Source organism: Choloepus didactylus, chromosome 1 (assembly GCF_015220235.1).
Source record: "Choloepus didactylus isolate mChoDid1 chromosome 1, mChoDid1.pri, whole genome shotgun sequence".
In the NCBI taxonomy this organism is placed as follows: domain Eukaryota; kingdom Metazoa; phylum Chordata; class Mammalia; order Pilosa; family Megalonychidae; genus Choloepus; species Choloepus didactylus.
The window spans coordinates 181,594,380-181,617,132 of record NC_051307.1 but is presented as its reverse complement, the minus strand read 5'-3'; the positions used below and the strand labels follow the sequence as shown (position 1 = coordinate 181,617,132).

The following is a 22,753-nucleotide window of genomic DNA, read 5'->3' as shown; positions in this document are numbered from 1 at the left end:
CAAATGATAGTTTGCATTTTTCTATCATTACTTAATTTTCCCTGGAAGACAGAATTCCCCTATAGCCTTCTCAAGTTTGCGTGTGTGTGTGTGTTTTTCCCCCTTCCTTTTTCTCCCATTCTCCTACTACTACTGGGCCTGAAAGTTATGCATTGCTTCTATCGAAGTACGGTTTCACCTTGACATAAGCTCTCTAATTTCAAATCTCAAGTTTCAAATCTTGATCAAATTTTATAACTAACTCACCTGTATTTTTGCCACCATCTGCAGCCCCCTGATGTCATTCCCCCCTATTTCTCCACAAGTACTTTATAAATCAGTGACTTTTTCAACACCATGTCTGCTTCAATTCTTGTCTATTTCAGTAAACATTTAGATGATTGGTTAAATGTCCTGTCCTATCAGTTGCTGGAACTCCCCGATAATCTCATACCTTCTTCCCAATCTCAACCACTTGCTCCCATGGCCATCATTAAAAACTATAAACAATTTTCCATAAACATAATTACTCTCTCTTCCTAATCATATGGAGTTTTTACTGTTAACCATTATAAGGGCCATTTTTCTAAAAGGAAATACAGTATATCATTAAAATAATATTTTCTCAAAAAAACAGGAAAGCAACAGTAGTCTCTTTCCGACTATGAGCACCTGCTTTTCTTTAGGGTACCTCTGCTATGTGTTCGATGCAAGATGTGATTTAGAATCTCAACTGCTAACCTAGGCGCCAAATGCAGAGGTGAAAAAAGGTAACTGGAGGCTTTTAGATGCACATAATGGCCCATGATCATCTGGCCTACACAAAAGAATGCAAAAACGTCTAACAGCCCCTTCCCTCCTCCTACTCCCATAGAGTCAACTTTAGCTGCCCTTCTTATAAATAATTGCCCTTGGTGGTTCCATGGTTAATTCATTCTTTCCTTCTTTCCTCCCTTTATTCCTTTCTTCCCTCCTTCCCTCCCTCTTTCTTTTCCCCCTTTCATATTTATTGATGCTTATTATATATGATTACCAAAAAATTTATATCCCTATGAATAAAAACATATTTTGGAACAGCAGACCCAGTATTTGTATATTTATTTATATAAACCTGTATTTGCAAAATTTTATTAATACATATATTATAAAAACAAACACACAGTATTGATATAAAAATAGAGATTCAAATTCTAATATTTTCTTTTAGCACCCCCAGTAGAGCCATGCATCTTCCTGGACATATCCTGCTTTGGAAATAAGTATTCTAGAGTATAAAGGCCATCTTTATGGAGATTAAAAATCTCTTTGGGGAGACAGAAAATTTAATAAGCAGTTACAAGAAAATGTAGATAGGAGTGTTACAAGTTGAAGTAAGGATAATCACAGTATGATTTGCTAGAGATAACCACTACTGGAGATAACTTGATAATGGAAACTCCGACCACCCTTTTTCAGTTACATTCCTTACTTTTCAAACTGTCACAATTATGCAGGAGTACAATTTTTCTGGATTGGCAATTTATGCTTTTGTAGTCTCCAAGTTATGCAATGACAAGAGATACCTGTGTTCTTGAGCAGAGTTTTGCATAGGGAAGTATTCCTCTGAATCCACCACTCAAATTTTCAGGGAAGTCAAGGAATCTGCTGAGGTTTACAGGTGTTTCTTGCCTATGAAGTAAAACTGTGCTTCTGACTGGTAATCAATATTATTGACTGCCTGATTTGTGTGCCTCAATTTTCTCTGGTTGTTCCTAAAAATATTTTTGCACAAGAGATTTTGGAGATGGGTTGGGTGACTCCAGAAGCAATAGTATAAGCATGTCTAATATGTTCTATTGTATTTTATGCTTCCCACAGGCCCAGTTTTGTTTGTATTCTCCAAGGTTCAGTTTTGGTGGCCCTTCCCTCACCCAATGTACTCCATCCCATTCCCCCTCTACAAATTTTCTTTTGGTGGTCTTCTCTAGTCCCTTGACTTCAGTCACCATCTATAGTCTTGAGCTTTCTTGTAGCTTCCTCTTTGACATCTCATACATAGATGTTATACCAGAACCTCTAACTTAGGATGTCTTCATCGTCTTCCCCCCCAAACCCATTAATATAGCTTCTGGATTTCCTACCTCAGTAAAAGGTAACACCATCTTCCCCAATCATGAAAGTGCAACATGCAGACTTCATTTTTTGTATCTCTATCATTCATCCCTTATGGAGAATAATTGATTCTACCTTTGAAAACTCCCATGATGACCTATTTTCCATTTCCATAATAGTGCTTGGATAACTCTCTGTTGTAGGCTGAATTACATGCCCCAGGGGAGAAAAGTATTCTCAATTGTAATCCTTTTTTTTGGGTGCAAAACTCATAAATAGGACCTTTTGATATTGCTGTTTTTAGTTAAGTTGCCCAACTGAATGAGGTTGTGTATTAATCCTATTACTGGAAACATTGTGAAAAGAAAGACACATGGAGGAGATTCCATTATAAGTCAACAGAAACCAGAAGAGAAAGGAGAATACATCACCATGTGATGGAGAAACCAAGGAACCCAATGATTGCTGGCCAGCCAGAAAGCTACTGACCTGGGAAGAAACAAGCCTATAGCTTCTGAAACTGTGAGCCAATTAATTCCCATTGTTTAAGCCAATCCACTGTGTGGTATTGGTCAAAGCAGCTGGAAAACAAAGACACTCCCTCAGCATTTTTCTCTTGAATCATGGCTACAAAATCTACATTCGTTTTTCTGCCTCCAGTGTCTCCCCTTGTAAATCAATTTCATTTTTGCCAAAGTAACTTTTCTAAAACATAGAGAAGATAATATTGTGTCTAGTCAAAAAAAAAGGGGAGGGGGGTTATATGTTGTTTAGAAAATAAAGTTCATTATATCAAGGATGACATTTAAAAAGCCTCTAAAATCTTGCTTCTTCCTATTTTCTATCAAAATATATTTACCTGCCTGTTGTTTTACTAAAGTTATACAAGTCTACTCAAATACATTCTGAAATTCTTTACGAAGAACATAAATTTTTCCCAATCCCAACCATTCTTCCTTGCCTTTATAACCTTCATCCTTCCAAATCATCTCTATATTCTCTTCTAACATTATCTTGTGGGTACTTCTTAACAGGATCACTATTACACTTTCATGGATTTTAGGATAATTTATGCACATGGTTTTCTCTTCCACTAGAAATTGAACTATTAGATAGCAGAAACCATTTCTTACTATTCTTTGTTCCCAGTATTTAGGAGGTTTAGAAAAATATACTCTGGTAAAATATATACAACATTAATGCTTAATGAGTACAGAGTTTTTGTTTGAGGTGATAGAAAGATTTTGGTAAGTAGTGATAACACAACATGGTGAATGTAATTAACACCAGTGAATTATAATCTTGAATGTATACTTAAACCTTAGTGGGTTTCTAAGTTTATAGGAGACACATTTTTTTCTTTGTGTTGCTGAATTGAATCTGGCTACCATTACCCAATATGTGTGCATATTATATTTATATGTGAAAAGGTATAATGCCCATGTTTGGAATGATCTTAACTTAACCACATTTCTTGGGTTCAGTATTACAACAAAGACTGGATTGTAGGAAAATAACATATATTATAAGAAGCATTCCAATTTTCCAGGAAGAGCTGAGTCATGCAAGATAGATCATATAGATTTAATAAATAATTTAATGCAACACTTAAAAGAACATAGGGGAGTGTGTGTGTGTGTGTGTGACATCATCAACATGGCAACGTCAACAGCCACTAAAAACTCCTCTCCAGAGATTCAATGAAATAAAGGACAATTTTGAGTTATTTGAAACTCTAGAGGAGGATATAGACTGGAAAAGGACCCTGAAGATGCCAAAATGAAGAAAGAGAAGGAATATCAGGTAGGAATCTTCCATCCCGGACCAGCCAGTTATCTCCCCTCCCCCTCACTTGGGCTCAGTGTGGAAAAGGAACAAAATCAGCAGACAGGAACACTCCCACCAGGGACACTGATTTTAAAATTTCTCACAGCAGTGAGATATACCCCCACTGTTTGAATACCAGGGGAACAGGGGAGAAAATTTCAAGGCCCAGGTCAGTGAAGGACAAAGAGACTGAGAAAACATGGCCAGAGACTGTGTTTCCAGCCCTGGGTCTGAAAACCCTTCCCCCATCCTAGAAGGAAGTTGCAGCCAGTGGCTCTTTCCTTGCCTTGGGGATGGCTGGAGTACTGGGTCAGTGAGGGAGTACACTGCCACAGGTGTAACCCCACATAAAGCCAGATTTTGACTGGCAAAATGAGGGCATAGGAATCCTGCAGTTTCAGCTCAACTGTGAAGACAAAGCCTGTGCTGAGACACAAAGCAGCCTCTGAGGACGATTAAGTTACTGAACAGTGCCATGTGCTGGGCAATTCGAAAAGTGCAAGGAAGTAGAAGCCCTTTTAAAAAGACGCTTCAGACACTTTGTTAGGACCTTAGGAATTGGTCTACATGCCATGGACAGAAATCCTACATGGTTTTGGCTGAGAAATACGAACAACTGAACTGTCAAAGCAGGGCTTTAAAACAAACCCAGGTCTTGCTGGCCAGTAGAAAACAGAGCACCACTGGAAGCCAGCAGATCTATATTACCACACATGGTGAACTTGCTGGGATGCCCAGTGCCTACTACCCATCTCTGTGGCAGGCCACAGTGGATGCCTGATTTGGGGAGAAGACTTGGAGGCAGAGCCAATCCGACAACCAGCCAGCGAGACAAACAAAGAAATACAAAGACCAAAGAAAACCAACAGGAGAATCCAAGGCAAAAGAGAGAAAACAGCCTCCAGAGTAAACTAATCAAGAAAATCAGATGCTTAGACAGAAAAAAGTCATGAGTCACACCAGGAAACTCGAAAACATCACTCAGTCAAAGGAAAAACATTAACACCTCTACTGAAATTCAAGAGTTGAAACAACTAATTAAAGATGTTCAAACAAATCTTCTAAATCAAATCAACAAGTTGAAAGAAAATGTGACAAAAGACATGAAGGACACAAAAAAGACACTGGATGACCATAAGGAAGAATACAGAAGCTTGAAAAAACAAATGGCAGAACTTATGGGAATGAACGACACAACAGAAGAGAGGAAAAACACAATGGTATCATACAACAGCAGACTTGTAGAGGCAGAAGAAAGGATTACTGAACTAGAGGACAGAACATCTGAAATTCTACACACAAAGGAACAGATAGGGAAAAGAATGGAAAAATATGAGCAGGGACTCAGGCAACTGAATGACAACATGAAGCACATGAATATATGTGTTATAGGTGTCCCAGAAGGAGAAGAGAAGGGAAAAGAGGCAGAAAGAATAATAAAGGAAATAATCCATAAAAATTTCCCAACTCTTATGAAAGACATAAAATTATAGGTCCAAGAAGCACAGCGTACCCCAAACAGAACTGATCCAAATAGACCTACTCCGAGACACTTACTAATCAGATTTTCAAATGTCAAAGACAAAGAGAGAATGCTGAAAGCAACAAGAGAAAAGCAATCCATCACATACAAGGGAAGCTCAATAAGACTAAGTGTGGATTTCTCAGTAGAAACAATGGAGGTGAGAAGGCAGTGGTACTATATATTCAAGATACTGAAAGAGAAAACCTGCCAACCAAGAATCCTATATCCAGCAAAACCGTCCTTCAAAAATGAGGGAGAGTTTAAAATATCTACAGATAAACAGACACTGAGAGAGATCATGAACAGGAGATCTCCTCTTTAAGAAATACCAAAGGGAGTGCTACAGACAGAGATTAAAAGACAGGAGAGAGAGGTTTGGAGAAGAGGGCAGACATGAAGACACCAGTATATAGAAAAAGGGTACAGATCAGGCATTTGATGCTGAGGGAGTAGGGAATGTTCTAGAGGATTGATTATATAGATTCAGAAATGGATAGCATAATATTGGGTGATGGTAGCACAATACTGTAAGTATGCCAAACAAAGATGACTGTGAGTATGGTTGAAAGAGAAAGTTTAGGGGCATGCATGACACTAGAAGGAAAGATAGAAGATAAAGACTGGGACGATATAATTTAGTGAAACCTAGTGTGGTCAATGATTGTGATGAAATGTACAACTATATGAGTGTTTTTATATGAGGGAGAATAAATGAATGTCAACTTTGCAAGGTGTTAAAAATGGGGTGGTATGGGGAAAAATATAATCAATGCAAACTAGAGTCTATAGTTAACAGTAACATTGTAATATGCTTCCATTAATTGTAACAAAAGCAATATACCAAAGCTAAATGTCTATAAGAGGGGGATATAAGGGAGAGATATGGGATTCTTGGCATTGGTGGTGTTGTCTGGGTTTTTAAAATTTTATTTTATTTTAATTTTTTTTTCTTTTTTTGCTTTTTAGTTGTCATTTTTTTCTTTCTTTTTCTTTTGCCTATTTTTACCTCTTCCTCTTTCTTTGTGGAAGAAATCGAAATACCCTCATATAGGCTGTGGTGGTGAATGCATAACTATGTGATTATACAGGGAATCATTGATTGTTTACTTAGGATGGAATGTATAGTGTGTGACTAAACCTGTCTAAAAAATAAACACAGGGATACAAGTGCTGGAGAAAATGTGGAAAGAGGGATGTACCTAATCACCATTGGTAGGGAAATAGAATGGTGCAGCCCATCTGGAAGGCAGTGTGGTGGTTCCACAGGAAGCTACGCATGGGGTTGCCATATTGTACTGCAACTCTGTTACTGGTATATACTTGGAAGAACTGTAAAGAGAGACATGAAAGGACATTTTCACACTGCGGTTTATGGTGTAGTATTCACGATTCACAGTGAATGGAGGTGGCCTACGGGTACATCGACTGAAGAATGGAATGACAAACTGTGGTGTATACATACAATGGAATATTGAGCTGCTACAAGAAGGAATGAAGTTGTGAGGTGAATGGACATTGAGGACAGTATGTTGAGTGAAATAAACCATACATGAAAAGAAAAACATTATAATGCCTCACTAATATGGACTAACTATAATGTGCAAAGTCTGAGAATTGAATTTGAGAGCATAGGTTATCAGGAGAAGGTTTATTGTAAAAATTCCTAGATTGTAAGCTCTTACAGCAGTTACATCTATTCCTGAGTTGTAATGGCTATTTCTAAATTCTGAGATGCTGAGCTCTCTGTATATAAATTGGTCGGTCCCTAGAACTTTGGGTATCTGTATGACACCTGAGATTCAGAGCCAGAGTCTGGCAGCTATGAATGTCAGCATTACCCATAAAGCAAATGATAAAGAGTCTGAAAAAAAAGAGATCAGACTTCAATTACAGATATGAATGAAATGGACTTGGTTAGACTAAAGGGTAAAGGACGATAGTGACAGTGTTTAAAACTTAAATTTCTCTGGGAGACCAAAGGAAGAGATGTTTATTAGGTGCAAAATCTATATTTTTTGTAGCACACTATATAATTTAACTTGTATGGTCAGTTTATCCAAATAACATAATTACATGGAACAATGAACAGGGAGTGCAATCTGGTTGGTTTGTATAGGTTAGTGTGAAGCCCCGATATATCCCAAAATAATCTGGGCAGAGAATAAAAATGTATTCTCAAAGTCCCCTTGAAGGACTGGGGGAAAATGTGTAAATATTAAATTTCCCCACCTAGGAAATTAAGGATATTCTCACAAGCATTGGGGGCTACCAATTTAGAAGGCTGAGCCCTTGATCTTGGGACTTAACCCTTATGAAGTCTGTTACTGCAAATGAGAAGTTAAGCCTACTTAAAATTGTGCGTAAGAGTCACCCCCAGAGAACCTCTTTTGTTGCTCAGATGTGACCCATCTCTCTAAGCCAACTGTACAGGAAAATTCACTGCCTTCCCCACTACATGGGGCATAACTCCTAGGGGTGCAAATCTCCCTGGCAACGTGGGACATGACTCATGGGGATGAGCTTGGCCCTGGCATCATGTGACTGAGAAAGCCTTCTTGGACCAAAAGGGGGAAGGAAAATGAAACAAAATAGTTTCAGTGGCTGAGAGATCTCAAATAGATTTGAAAGGCCATTCTGGAGGTTATTCTTATGCATTATATAGATATCCCTTTTTAATTTTTAGTGTATTGGAATAGCTAGAAGGAAATACCTGAAATTTGAACTGCAACCCAGCAGCCTTTATTCTTGAAGATGATTGTATAACTATATAGCTTACACTGTGTGTCTGTGTGATTGTGAAAACTTTGTGGCTCCCACTTCCTTTATCCAGTTTATGGATGGAGGAGTAGAAAAATGGGGACAAAAAGTAAATGAATAATAGGGAGGGATGGAGGTATGGGATGTTTTGGGTGTTCTTTTTTACTTTAACTTTTATTCTTATTCTGTTTTGTGTGTGATAATGAAAATGTTCAAAAATTGATTGTGGTCATGAATGCACAACTATCTAATGGTACTGTGAACACCTGATTGTATAGTGTGGATGCCTGTATAGTTTTTGGATATATCTCAATAAAATTGAATTTAAAACAAAACAAAACAAACAAAAAAAGCATATGTACATCTAAAAGAATAAAGTATTTGGGAATAAACTTAACCAAGTAATTAAAGACTTATACACTGAAAACTACAAAACATTGCTGAATGAACACCTAAATCAATAGCAAGACAACCTTTTTTCATGGATTGGAAGGCTTAATAGTGTTATCCAAAGCAATCTACAGATTCAAAACAATATGTATCCAAATTCCAACAGCCTTCTTTGTAGAAATGGAAAAGTCAATCCTCAAATTCATATGGTATTGCAAGAGGCCCCAAATAGCCAAAACATCTTGAAAAAAGAAGAGCAAAGGTGGAGGATTCACTCTCTGATCTCAAAACTTACTACAAACAGTGTGGTAGTGGCATAAGGATAGACCTATAAATCAATGGAGTAGAATTGAAAGTCCAGAAATAGACCCACACATCTATGGCCAACTGATTTTTGAAGAGTGCTAAGTACATGCAATGGGGAAAGAATAGCATCTTCAACAAATAGTGTTGGGAAAATTGGATTACCACATGCCATGAAGGTGACCCATTATCTCACATCATATACAAAAACTAATTCAAAATGGATCAATGACCTAAATGTAAAAGTGAAAATCATAAAATTCTTAGACGATAACTTAGGGGCAAATCTTAGCCTGGAATTTGGCAACGGATCCTTATACAGGACACCAAAAGCACAAGCAATAAAAGAAACAATGCATAAATTGGACTTCATCAAAACTAAAAACTTTTGTGCGCCAAAGGACATATCAACAAAGTGAAAAGAGCGTACAGAATGGGAGAAAATAGTTGAAATCATATATGTGACAAGGGCTTAATATTCAGAATATATAAAGATCTCATACAACTCAACAACAAAAAGACAAATAATCCAATTTTAAAACGTGCAAAAGACTTGAATAGACATTTTTCTAAAGAGAATAAACAAATGGCCAATAAACACAGGAAAAGATGTTCAGCATCATTAGCCATTAATGGCATGCAAATCAAAACCATGAGATACCACTTCATGCCTACTAGAATGGCTATTATTAACAAAAAAAAAAAAAACAGAAAATAACAAGTCTTCAAGAGGATGCACGGAAACTGAAACCCTCATGCATTGTTGGTGGGAATGTAGAACGGTGCAGCCACTTGGAAAGCAGTATGGCAGTTCTCCCAAAAGTTGAATGTAGAATTACCACATGACCTAGGTATATACACAAAAAATTGAAAGCAGGGACTCAAACAGATACTTGTACACCAATGTTCAAAGAAGCAATACTCACGATAGCCAAAAGGTGGCAATGACCCACGTGTCCATCAAAAGATGAATGGATAAACAAAATGTACATACACACAATGGAATATCATTTGGCTGTAAGAAGGCATGAAGTACTGATACATGCTGCAACATGGATAGACTTTGACAACATTGTTTTGAAAGAAATAAGCCAAACACGTAAGGACAAATACTTTATGATTACACTACATAAAATATCTAGAAATAGCATTTGTAGAGATAGAAAGGAGATCAGAGATTACCAAAGGATGGGGGAGGCGATAAATTGGAGTCGTTGCTTGGTGGGTATAAAGTATTTGTAAATTTTAGAAATGTTTAATAAAATTAATTTTAAAAATGCTTTCACATAGGAACAAAAAAAAGAGTATGGGATTCCCAGACAGGAAGAAACATGAGTCACAAATATAATCAAATGACTACAGAAATTCTTTCCAGGTGGGAAAAAAGGCCTGAGTTCATAATATGCCAGCTTGGAGATGCTGTGAGAAGCTTATAGCTGAAGCTTAGACACAATAAACCCATCAGTAAATTCATTTCAAACCAACAAAATTGCTAAAGCAGTAAAGAACAGAGAAATTAAAATGTGTTGTGCATGGGAAAGTTTTTCTAAGGGCTCCTCATTTTTTATATAGGAAATCAATTTACATCACTAATGATATCACTCAAATCAGACAACCCAAAGTTGTTAGGAGGTAATTTAGTTTCATACTGAGGTTATTGGATATTTGTTCTGATTTGCGATTTTCATTTTGTTTGTTAATGAAAAAATTTATGAGCAATGTTACTAGAAATATAACTAATTAAAGTGCTGGCATTATTAAAGAAGTTTGCCATATGGTATACATTATGATCATTGTGCAGCCAGTGCCTGGATATCTGCGGTGAAGGAACTGTCAATCAAACAGCACCGGTGAGAGCTGAGCAAACAGATGCCCTTACACATACCTTTGCACTGATTTGTGTTTTTGTCAAGAATTGCCTTTGTGGACACAATTTTTCCATACCTAAAAGAGAAAGAAAGAAAAATCTATGTTACTGTAGCTCCAATGAAGACACTTAAAACACCTTAATGAATAGTCGTGCACACACAATTGAGCAGGAATAAACCAAGAAAACAAGCTCTGAACTCCCATTTCACACCTGGATGAAATCCTTTCACTGGTTCTTCTTTATAACTCTGGAATGTGCTTCCCTACGTAAGCACTGGGTTGAGCCTTAAGAAATAAACCTGTCAGGCTGTCATAGGTGGATGAAAGGCGATTGCATGTGATTGTGATCAAAATAAATCACACCCTGTGGACTCACAGAAGAAAGTGTGGATCTTGGCGCCAGCCTGACATGAGTTTGCATCCAGCTCTAACCCTTATCTAGTGTTAAAACCCTGGGTAGTTTACCTGACTTCTTCAAGCCTTGGTTCTATCTGTGAAAATGAGGATAGTGATCCTTACCGCTCAGGATTTGGGAGGGTTAAATTAGATGTTGAGATTTCCTGGCAGTGCCCCTAGGATAAAATGGGCACATTTTTTTTGCTGCTAAAAAGTTATAATATTGAGGATAAGGACTGAGTTTGTATTCTCAATGCCTGGCATCATAGGTACTAGGAGTTCAATAAATGTTTTTATTTTTTTTTTTAATGCTCAAAAAAACAGTGTTTATGTACAAATATTAAAATCAATGCAACAATAGCAACTTCCTCTTGAACATCTGATACTAAAACTTGTTCTGATTGTCACTAATTGAATGTCACTACTGAAGGAATGGATGAATAAATGAGTGATACAAGTTAGCCAAGGGTATGTTGTTTTACAATAGTTTCTACTATAATTATCTATGTACATCACCTATATTTTCATTCATTTTATCATCTCTTGGCCAAGACATAATGTAGGTTTTGTTTTTAAAAAGATGTGTAATTTAGGGAAAGAAATTTCTTTGAGCCCTACATTTCTTAAGCATAAAATGATGGGACTGAAAAAAATAATCCCTAAAATCCCTTCTTTTTCTAGGATTCCATGATGCTTCTGAATCAACATGATACCAAAGAGAAGTTATAAAGAAAATACAAATGCCAAGTTTATTGACAACTCATACTATGTTCAAGGTTTCATCCATGTTCACAACTTAACAAGGTTTTAAAAAAATCTAGGTTCCTAAACAAGTATAAGAACATATGAAAAACATAAAAATTCCATGTCTTAATGAACCAGGTACCCTATTATCAATGCTTCTTTTGCATTTTAATCGCCTTTTGCTCTATCATTAACTCTTTGGAAACATTTTGTGGCCATAAATTAGAATTCTAGTATCGATAATGGTGAAATGCTGAAAATACTTTGTCTCTTTTTTTTCCAAATATTTTGACCAAAGGTGGACTGAGGACTTCTAGAAATTGGTGAAATTAATGTCATTATGAAAATGATTTTACCTGTAACCTTGAAAAATCATTCCAAAAGATGAAAGTTTAGTAGTTCCCAATAGGAATATTTTGTATGTTATCGGACTGAGGAGTCTGAGATGATTTCCACTAGTCCCCTATAAGCTTATCCCTTGTTAAGGTCAGTCAACAATGGGCAAGGCTGTCCAACACTGAACCAAGCAGATTTTGCCAGGATAAACCTGATATTTCAGATACTTGCATCCCTGGGGCCACTGCTCTTCCTGCTTCATTATAACTACAACCCCACAGTTAACTAAACCGAAGAGTGCTGGGGCTGAGTTTCCATTCCCATTTTGCAGCTGAAGAAAGTGTGGCTTAAAAAGATCAGTAACTTGATCAAAATCACATAATTTGTTAAAGTTATAGCAGGGTCTTGAATTTGGGATTCCTGAGTTTGGTATAAGTGCTTGACAATTATATTTTGCTGCCTCTATCAAAGAGAAACCATATATATAATCTTATAATCTCCTGGTTAAATCAACCTTCATGTTTGAGAGTCCAGGTATTAGGCTTCAGTTCAATGTAGTGTAGTGGTTAAAAGAACATGTTGTGGCACCAAACTGCTATGGTTCAAGTCCCAACTCTGCCTAGGTATTTTTGATTGGCTAAGCTGTAACTGTTCTTTGTCATTCCCACAGCTATAAAATGGGGATAATATTGTCTACCCCACAGGGTTATTTTGAGGGTTAAATGGGGTTTGCCAAAAGTGTTGAGAGTTTGGGTTGGCACGGGATAAGTGCTCATTAAATGCCAGCTCTATCTTCTAACTACTTTGTCATCTGTTATTTTAAAATGTCTCCTGTCTTTGGCATTCCCTGAGGATGAAAAGTGGAAGGATGTAAAATTTTTGTACCAAATGAGAGCTTAAAATACCACTATTTGGATTGTCAAAATCCTACACTATATAACAATGCAGCTTACAAGGGGTGACAATGTGATTGTGAAAACCTTATGGATCACACTCTCCTTTATCCAGTGTATGGATGGATGAGTAGAAAAACAGGAGCAAAAAAACTAAAGGAAAAACAGGACGGGGCAGGGTGGGGTAGGAAGATTTGGGTGTTCTTTTTTTACTTTTTTTTTTAATTCTTACTTTCACTTTTTCTGGTATAAGGAAAATGTTAAAAAAATAGATCAGGGTGATTAATGAACAACTATATAATGGTAATGTGATCAATGGACTATATACTTTGGATGATTGCATGGTATATGAATAAATCTTAATAAAAAAAAATCTTACACTAAGAAATTTGGCAGATGAAGCTATTTGCTAAAAGCATAATTTACATTATTATTTTTAATATTAGGGATATTATAAACCATGTGCTAACTGTACCTCATTACATAAATACTAGGAGGTACAGTACTTTTTTTGTTGTTTGTTTAGTATTACCAAAATGTCTATTCCCTATTACCATACCAATCCACTTCCTACAAAAATCCCCATTCTTCTGTCCCCTACTTCTGCCACACATACACCTCTCTTTGAAGCTCTCTTTCATCCCAAGAACTTCTTTTGTGGAAAAATACTAAGTAAAATAAAATTGTTTTTAAACAGTCTTTCCAGTAGACATTGGTTCAAGAATCTTACAATCATATCCATTAACCAGCAGTAATGTTTACCAGGTTTGGTTATTCAGGCAAGTAAATAATACAAAATTGTAGTTGTTTTAAATTAGAAAAGAAAAAAAAAAGGAGAGAGAAGAAAGGGAAATTTTGCTGAACCTTTTTGTTTTCAAACAAAGTACCATTAATACAGTATGTAAGAGGTGAAAACCAGGAAATAAAAATAATTTAGAATATTTATAACCATTTCATACCAGGCACACACTTAGGACAAAAATTCTTCTTAACTGGTTTCAAAAGCTACTTCTGAAATTCTTATATAAGCACCCTCTAGATTAGAATTTATCTCTCTGTCTTTTAAAGAGGAAATTAAAACTTTCTGTATCTAAAAGTGAATTACACCTCACAACAGGACTTTTATCCTAGGGTGTACAAATTGTCCTAATATACCATTATCACAAGGATGTCCTCTCATTCATTCAAAATACTAGAGTTACAAAGTGGCTATGCTTTATAGCCAAAAAATTCACAAACTCTTTCTTGTGGAAAGTATTTGTAAATAGTTTGGCTAACACTGTTTTTCTAAACAAAATGAAACAAAGCAAAACAAACATATTTCCCAGAAAGTACTACAATACCATTATAAATGAAAACTTCCTCCCCTCTCCTCTCCTCCTCTCTCTCTCTCTCTCTCTCTCTCTCTCACACACACACACACACACACACCAAAAACATATCGAATTAGGATTTCTTGAGTTCCCTATTCCTAATGACACTCTGGGCAAGACTTTCCAATAACACAGAATCATACAACAATGGAACATAACTCCCATAACTCAGAGTACTTGACACAACCTCTCCCCTGACTGGAGTCATAGGAATTTTGTTTCTTGGCTCAGTTACAAAATTTTTCATTAACAATTATTTTGCAAAGCTAGAACATGCTTTAAACAACAAGAGAAGGTACTTAATGGGCCGTTGGTTACAGTTCATGTCTGAACTCTCACGGTGACAAACAGGCACTTTCTGCATGACTAGTGCTATATTTTCCACGCTTTGCAAAGTCAACAACTGATGTAGGTAAATAAAATTTAGACTTTATTTTTTAAAGACCCAAACCACCATAAAAACAAAACAGAACAAAAACTACCAATATACCTGTGAAGAATTTTATTAAAACTCTTTCCCTGATATTTTGTCAAAGTATACTAATAGAATAGAGCAAAACCTAATACACAGAATGAAGGTACATTTTTTTACACACTCTGAAGGAAAAAAAAACAAAAAAACAAATGATTTCTGAGGTCAAGCTTATTCCTAAACTTATATTGCCTCACTTTTCCCCTTCACCGAGTTTAGATTAAGGCTATATTCATAAATTTTTCTTCAACTATGCCACCCATGAGGGGAAAACAAAATCTGATATTACAAAGAAATATGTGACCAACTGTCTTAAATGATGCCTGAAAATAGACACCTGAGTATGGCTTCCAGATTCTTTCTGGCTCCAGAGGCTTTCAGACTAATCCAATTCTCTTCTTAATGTTTTCATTTCCTACTTCTAGAGGAGATAAAATACCATCCATAGTAACCTCTCTGGGGGGTTAGAGCTTCTTGGGGGAAATAAATAAATGAAGCGAACACATATTATACCATAATCCTTTCCATGTGACCTTCAGTACTTTCCCTAGCTGACGTGAAAAGTCTCTCATACAACATTGATAGGAAACTTTGGCTAGCTTGGCATAAAAAATATGCAACTCAATACCACGCCTACATATTCACCAAACGAGCTAAGTGCACATACATACATTCTCCATACATGGCCAGGCTCCAAGTAACATTTCCTCTTTATTCTAACAGTACTCTGTAAAGCTGTAATTATTCTACAACTTATTATATTTTGAGTTTCCATAACTGCATTTCATAAATTCACAATGTCTTTCAACTCTTTAAAACACTTTTAGCCTAGCTTGCCAATACAAATTTTATTTGTGTAGTATTTTCTATGATACTTTTTGAAATTTATTTAAAATTTAAAATTAATCAAAGTTAAATAAAAAATTAATGCAGATTTTAAAAGCAGCAGTTATCTCTGGCATTTATTCTTATCCTTAAACAGCATCTGAATCAAACTATATTTATTGAGACACTTGCTTATTCCACATACAAGCCTAATTTAAACTAACGACATATTTTGTTTTCAAAAGTTAAAGAGAAAATAGAGCTATTATGGTCTACTCTTCATGAATTATGAAGACATCAAATTGGTGGGCTCTTTCTATAAAGAATTTATGTTTAAATCCTTTTGCTGAATCACCCACTGTGTATATTAATTCAAAAAATTCAGGCAAGGACTGAAAATAGAGTCTCCTCAGTCAATTAACTCTCAGCTAACTCATTTTTCACATGCCTTCTGTATTGATACTAGACTAGAAAAAGGTATCACATTTATTTAATGGATGAAACATTATCCTTTTAGCAAATGTGGTTGTTTGCCTGCTTCTAGATGGCTCATTCATTCTGTGGAACTTTGGGATGCTAATGGGGTGTGTCTATAGCTCTCGGGACCTATTGAAATGTGGTGGGACTATCCTGGTGATGGAGTACATCAGACAGGTTTCATCTACAAGGCAAGTCCACAGCCCATTGAAATTCTGAAGCCTTAACAAGTTCAATTTACCAATGTGTGGTCAAGGCCATGCATAACTTCTTCTCAAGGCCTGGTGAGCTCTGCGAAAGGGAAGAAAAGTGAGAGGACCCAGGTGACAATACATCTCCTTTATTATTTTTTTTCATTTACACACAATCACCCTCCCTCCCCCTTCCTTCCACCCTCGTCCTCCAAGCTCTAATTCACTTTCTACCTCTGCATATTTGCGATTTCTAGTCATCTCTTATAAGTAATAGCATACGATTTTGTCCTTATCACCTTACTTATTTCACTGAGCATAATATTTTGAAGGTTCTTGCATGCTGCAGCATGGTTCAAAACTTCATTCCTTCTTAAGGCCAAATAATATCCCACTGTGTGTATATACCACATTTTGTTTATCCATTCATCTGTTGATGGATAGTTGAGTTGTTTCCGGCTATTGGCATAGTGAATAATGCTGCTATAAATATTGTTGTATAAGTATCTGCTTTGAGACCCTGTTTTCAATCCCTTTGGGTTTATATAAAAGACTGGGTCATACCTAGTTTAAATACTTTGCTCAGTGATTTTGCATTTGGCCACTCCAAGCCCCCACCTGAGTCCTCTCAGCTCTTTGTTATCCAACATTTGCATGTGATAGCAGAAGTATCACAGTGTCACCCAGATCCTACAGGTGACTGGGTAATCCAGAGCTTGGTCTTTAGCCTTTTAATCAGAGATATTCTCTGTTTCCCCCAGAGGTAATCAAACTCTTAAATCATGGCTCCACATCAAGCAAATTTCACAAGCCCATTGTTCAAATCAAAATGTCAGTTATTAATATGTACAACATGGAGATAGCACATTATAAACCATACCAGATAAGAGTTTAAAGATGGGAGAACTGGAGACAACTTCTTGGAAGAGGAATGATTTGAAAAAGGGGCAAACTTTTGATTTAGAGAAAAGTTTTTTTGCTTTTTTTTTTTTTTTGTACTTCTTACGAAAAAGAAAAACAATTCTGAAAAACATGTTTCTTATTTCTGACTATTGCACTATTATTAAGTAAATGACTTTTCATCCTATAATTAGTTTTATAAGGGTCCTAGGACTGTGCTACTGCATTTAAAATCTGATCTGCTCTAGGACAATGGTTCTTCAACCTTAATGTGCATCAGAATCTCTTGGAGGGCCTGTTAAATCCCTGATTGCTGGGTCCATCCCCAAAGATTCTGACTCAGTAGGTATGATCTAGCCCAGAGAATTTGTATGTCTAACAAATTTTCAGGTGGTTCTCATACTGCTGATCCCAGGACTATGCTTTGAGAGCCACTGCAAACAACATTTTCTTTTGATCAAATGATACTCCATGTCAATAAAGGTGACCTATATATTTTTTTCGGAGATTTTGCCTGACAGCATTCTTCATTTAGTCAATACAGTGACAACGTACATCTCATGTGTAAGCAGTTCTGACATTATTTTTCAGATAGCTTTCAGGAAAAAAGCCCAAAGAAAACAGTGGGCAATATCTACATAACTCTTTCCCTTCACCTGAAATAACTAGTTGCTAATTAATAGTTTGATGGAATCAGAGTACTATTCTAGGGAGAAAACTGGTAAGCAGATGGTGATTGTAACTGATTAGCATGTTCACTGGTTCTATAATTAGAAATCGATGCAAATCTGGAACATATATATATATCAGACCAAAAATGTATGCTTTCAAATCATAAAACAAACAAACAAAACTCACTAAGTAGCTGATTCTTAGAGTTAGTAGCTCTTAGATTATACTTCAGGTTATACTTCTGAGTTTTATAATTGGATATATAACCTGTCATCTTCAGCAAAAGTTTGTGAGAAAGGGATTTCCATACATATAGTGTCTCAAATCACATCTATCTGGGTACTTTCTACAACTCATTTCAGCATGCTTAACATCCTTTAAAATTTGGCCTGCTGATGTGGAAAGAGAATGGACTTTAGAATCAGTTATTATGTACTTATATATGAGCTGTAGCACCCATGTGACCTAGAACAAATTACTCAACACCTTGGCACTTCAGTTTCCTAATCTGTATAATGTTATCACCAAGACATGCTTTCTATAATGGCTGTAAAGATGAAACAGAATAGTGTGTGTTAAAACTCCTAGCACATGTGAAAATGCCTTCCATTCTCTTACTCAATCCTGATTTATCATCACTACATGCTCTAATGCATAAATGGTAACAAAGATACAGATCTCTTGACCATTTTATAAAGCCAGCATGTCCCAGTTCAAAATGCTTGCTGAGGGACCCTTTGGAAGCACTAACCATTCATTTAGCACAATGCTTATCCACTGTTTCCACGTCAGTTCTCGGTTTGGTTGTATAATAAACGCCCATAAAAATATGCTGATTTTTAGGTAATTTTTGTGGGGCTGACAAGATTTTCCAGATCAGAAACACTACTAACAATTAGGGTACATGCATATATACACACACACACACGTTTACACACACACACACGTATATACCATTAAATGAGCATCTCCTATGTGGCAGACACTACAAAGACTGCATTTGATGTTTTATTTCAGAAACTCACAACAATCTAATGGTTGATATTGTTCTCATTTTTTTAAAATGAAGAAATTAAAGTTAGATATATTATGTTACTTGTTTAAGGACATACAGCTGTTAAGTTATAAAGTTATATTGCTTAGATTTAAATTCAGCTCTCTCTAGCTGCAAAACCCTTATGCTTTCCCCAATACCACACCGTTTCAGATGAACGTCAATTCCCTGGCCAGTGAAGGGGCTACAAAACCATCTGTAGGTCTTTGGGAAATGTTGGACATGTTTTGTCCACAACAAGACAGGAAATGTAGCCAGTTAGTCACCACCAATTGTTAGAATGAAACTTGCTCCTTAAAGAAGCTTATGGTTTCACAACATGTATACTCTAGTAGAAATGTGAAACTAACATCAATGAACGCATAGTGAAAAATATAGCTTCCCAATAGAATTTTTACTTACTATTTGGAAAAGTCTCAGATTCTGAAAATCCTCACATCATCTACAGTCTTGTTAGTATTTAAATGAAAAACCAATCAAAGAGGCAGCATACATAACCATTTGCAGGGTCACATTTCAGTAGTGATGGAATTCAGATGCTTATGGCACATTTGGGCTTTCCACTGTATCCTCTTTACCTAACACAGTATCAAAACCCATACTAGGTTCTCAAAATGTTTTATGTCACTGCTGTTGCTATTGCAGTAGCAGCTCCCAGTCCTCACATGGGTCCCTCAGCTTCATTCTAACCTCCTTCTAGACTGCCTTTGTCTACCACCCTTCTTACTCATTCCAGTTCAACCGACTCTCTTCCCCAAGTAGCTAAGTTCTCTTCTGGCTATGATCCAAGAGGCCACTGGGCATCTCTCTGTTAGAAATTGCATTGTATCATCAACTGTATCCATGATAAAATGCAATATTTTATCAATATTGTTTTGCCTTGCCTTGCCTTGTCTTGTCTTGCATTGCATTGCATCGCATCTTTTCCTATTGTAATATTGAAAGTAAGTTCTTCAAGTGTAGGGCATAGGTCTTATTTATTGTGATATCTCTGACATGATACACAGAGATCAATAACTGTTGAATGAATGATGAATAAATGAATGAATGAATGACACATATCACACCGCTAACATCAGGCAATATGATTAGGATGGCAGTGAGAGTCAGGTATGTTTAGGCACAGATTTGCAACATGGCAAAGTGCAACCTTACTAGTGATGATATCTTGTTCTTCATAGCTGATATTACACAATTCACTTTATCTCATTCAAAAGAGAGTGAGTTCAACGATCAGACTAAGAAATACATTTAAGTTCTTTGTTGTATTATCATAGCACTGTCTTATTGTATTATTTTAGACATGCAAAGACAGAAAAAATTTGAGGGGAATACTGAAAGAGAAATTTCATGTAGTAAAGTAACTACATTAAGCTTTTTAATGGATTCACAGTTTTACTATCGGTATGAGTAAGGGCCTAATACAAAGAACTCATTGGCATATTTCCCAAGGAGATTTGTCTCTAAAAGAATGATAGTCTTTAGCTATTTGTGGAATCTTTCTGAGCTACATGACATTTACAAAATGCATTATCATGTCTAAGTAATTCAAGGATTCCACTTCTTAATTTTAAAAAATCAGAACCTTCAAAGGGAAAAATACAAAAAGTCTTATAATGTAGAAAAAAGTAGCCCCATGAAGGTAATATTATGTCTTTAAAGCTCACAGGTACAAAAAAAATTTTTGCAAAAAGCAGAAAGATGAAAAACTAGCCCAAATTTAATTTAAAATAATACTTTTATCCTTAATTCCAAAAACTTATAAAACAAAGTATCCAAGTAAATGAGAATGCAACTTTTTTTTTTTCAATACATTTTCAATACATCTATTGATTTTCATTAAACTTTAAGAACCACATTAAATTAAGCCCTAAAATATTCGGTCCTTGTGGAACTAAAAGAGTAAGCCCATTGTCCAATGGATACTGAAATAACTCATAAGTCAATGGAACACCCCAATTACCTATTGAAGGTTATTTGCTTCATATACTCTCTGTATTGTCTACAGAACTTTTAAAATCATATTTAAAATATGCATAACTACCTCACTGGATAGTTGAGAAGACTTAATAAGAGAATGCATGCCAACCCTTCTAGCTCAGTGACCAGCCTATAGCAGATACTCAAAAATAATAGTTGCTGGGGGTTGTACCCAATATTTCAAGTGCCTAATAGTCAGGAAATTTAGGCAGATGTTATAATTAGACTCCGTAAAACATAATAAAGAAAATGAGTATGTTGCAAGATAAGTGTCAAGTATAAGTGATTTTGGTTCATATGCCTTAAACCTTCCCACTATTACTGCAGGTGAACACACAAACACACACTTGAGTGCATTCCTTTGACTTCACCAAGGACTTGGAAGGGTCATAGACTAAAGGGAGAATCGAAGAAAACTCCAGCTGCTCTCCATGCCAGGGAGATTATCATGACTTCTTATGTATTCTTTTTACCTGAACTACTCTTGTTTAATAAAGCTGAAATACATGGTCTCTAAGTTTTGCCACAAGGCCCTACCTGATGTTCTCAGTATGATAATATCTGTAGTCTCACAACCCAAAGCACTGATTCCATACTTTCTTGGAACACCTCTTACTATGAACCTTGTACGTAAGCCAGACAATGTCCCATAAAATTTAAGGGGAGACCCCATGGCTTCTGTGTATTGATAGTGCAAAGAATATCTATACCTAGTAGAGAGACAGTAAACACTTGATTATGTGGCAGTGTTCCTGTAGGAAAGATAAGACCAGCTGTTCATGACTGTGGTACAAATAAGAAAAGGAGAAACTTATTTAAGTTAATAACTGAAAAATGCATTGTGTTTGATTAATTTTTCTTCTCATTTTATGTATTTACTTGGGCCTTAAAGGTCCATTACAAACACTATTAACACCATAATAAAATTTTCATTATCATACGTATATCTTTGCCCAACTGGACTTCAGTGTTATCTCAGTGCAAAGTCTGAGAATAGTACTATGGTTAGTCCTTTGGCCCTACACAATTCTTTCTATAATTTATTTATACTATATAAGACAGGAGAGATACTAAGTTCAGTTTCTCATTCCCATCACTTCCCAATCTGAGCCTCCCAATGCACCAAATTTAATTACTGGATATTTCCAGAATGTTCCCTGCAATTAATTTAATTCCATTAGCCAAGAATTTTCTTCCTTTGTTCCTGCTTTCACACATAACTCCTTTTGCTTAACGTCAGTTCAAATATCAGTTCAATTGTCTTCAGAAAGACATCACTCACCACCTTTAATCTAGCTGAATTAGGAGCTTCTTACCCTCTCCCAGGATTCCCTGTGCATCTCCATCCTAGCAATGATCCATGTATGATAAGCACAAGTTTTTACTTCTGGGAGCTCTATGGGATCAGAAACTGTGTCTTCCTTATATATATATTCAAACCAATACACAGAACCCAACACATAATAGGTGCTCAATAAAAGCTGTTGAATAGATGATGATCCGGATGTTAATTAATGAGTTTAGAAGAAAACTTAAACTTGAAACCAGTTTTCTTTTTCTCTGTAAAAGCCAGACCATGTAAAACTATCATGGACACTGTATTCCTTTTTCTTTGTATTAATGTTTTGGATTAAAAGCACTGTTTATAAATGTAAGCGTTCATCACTTACCCTAAAACTGGAGACTACCAAACTGCCCA

The 22,753-nt window shown here is 36.1% G+C and overlaps 1 protein-coding gene across 14 annotated transcripts in view; it reads right to left on the bottom strand.

The window, feature by feature from the left end:
- Positions 1-22,753, bottom strand: part of RBMS3 (RNA binding motif single stranded interacting protein 3) — a 734,276-nt gene that overhangs the window by 514,546 nt on the left and 196,977 nt on the right. For all 14 annotated transcript variants that reach the window (XM_037846292.1, XM_037846311.1, XM_037846320.1 and 11 more), the window contains exon 3: positions 10,758-10,816. In XM_037846292.1, coding sequence (XP_037702220.1) covers positions 10,758-10,816 — 59 coding nt within the window. The remainder of the gene's footprint in view (positions 1-10,757; positions 10,817-22,753) is intronic.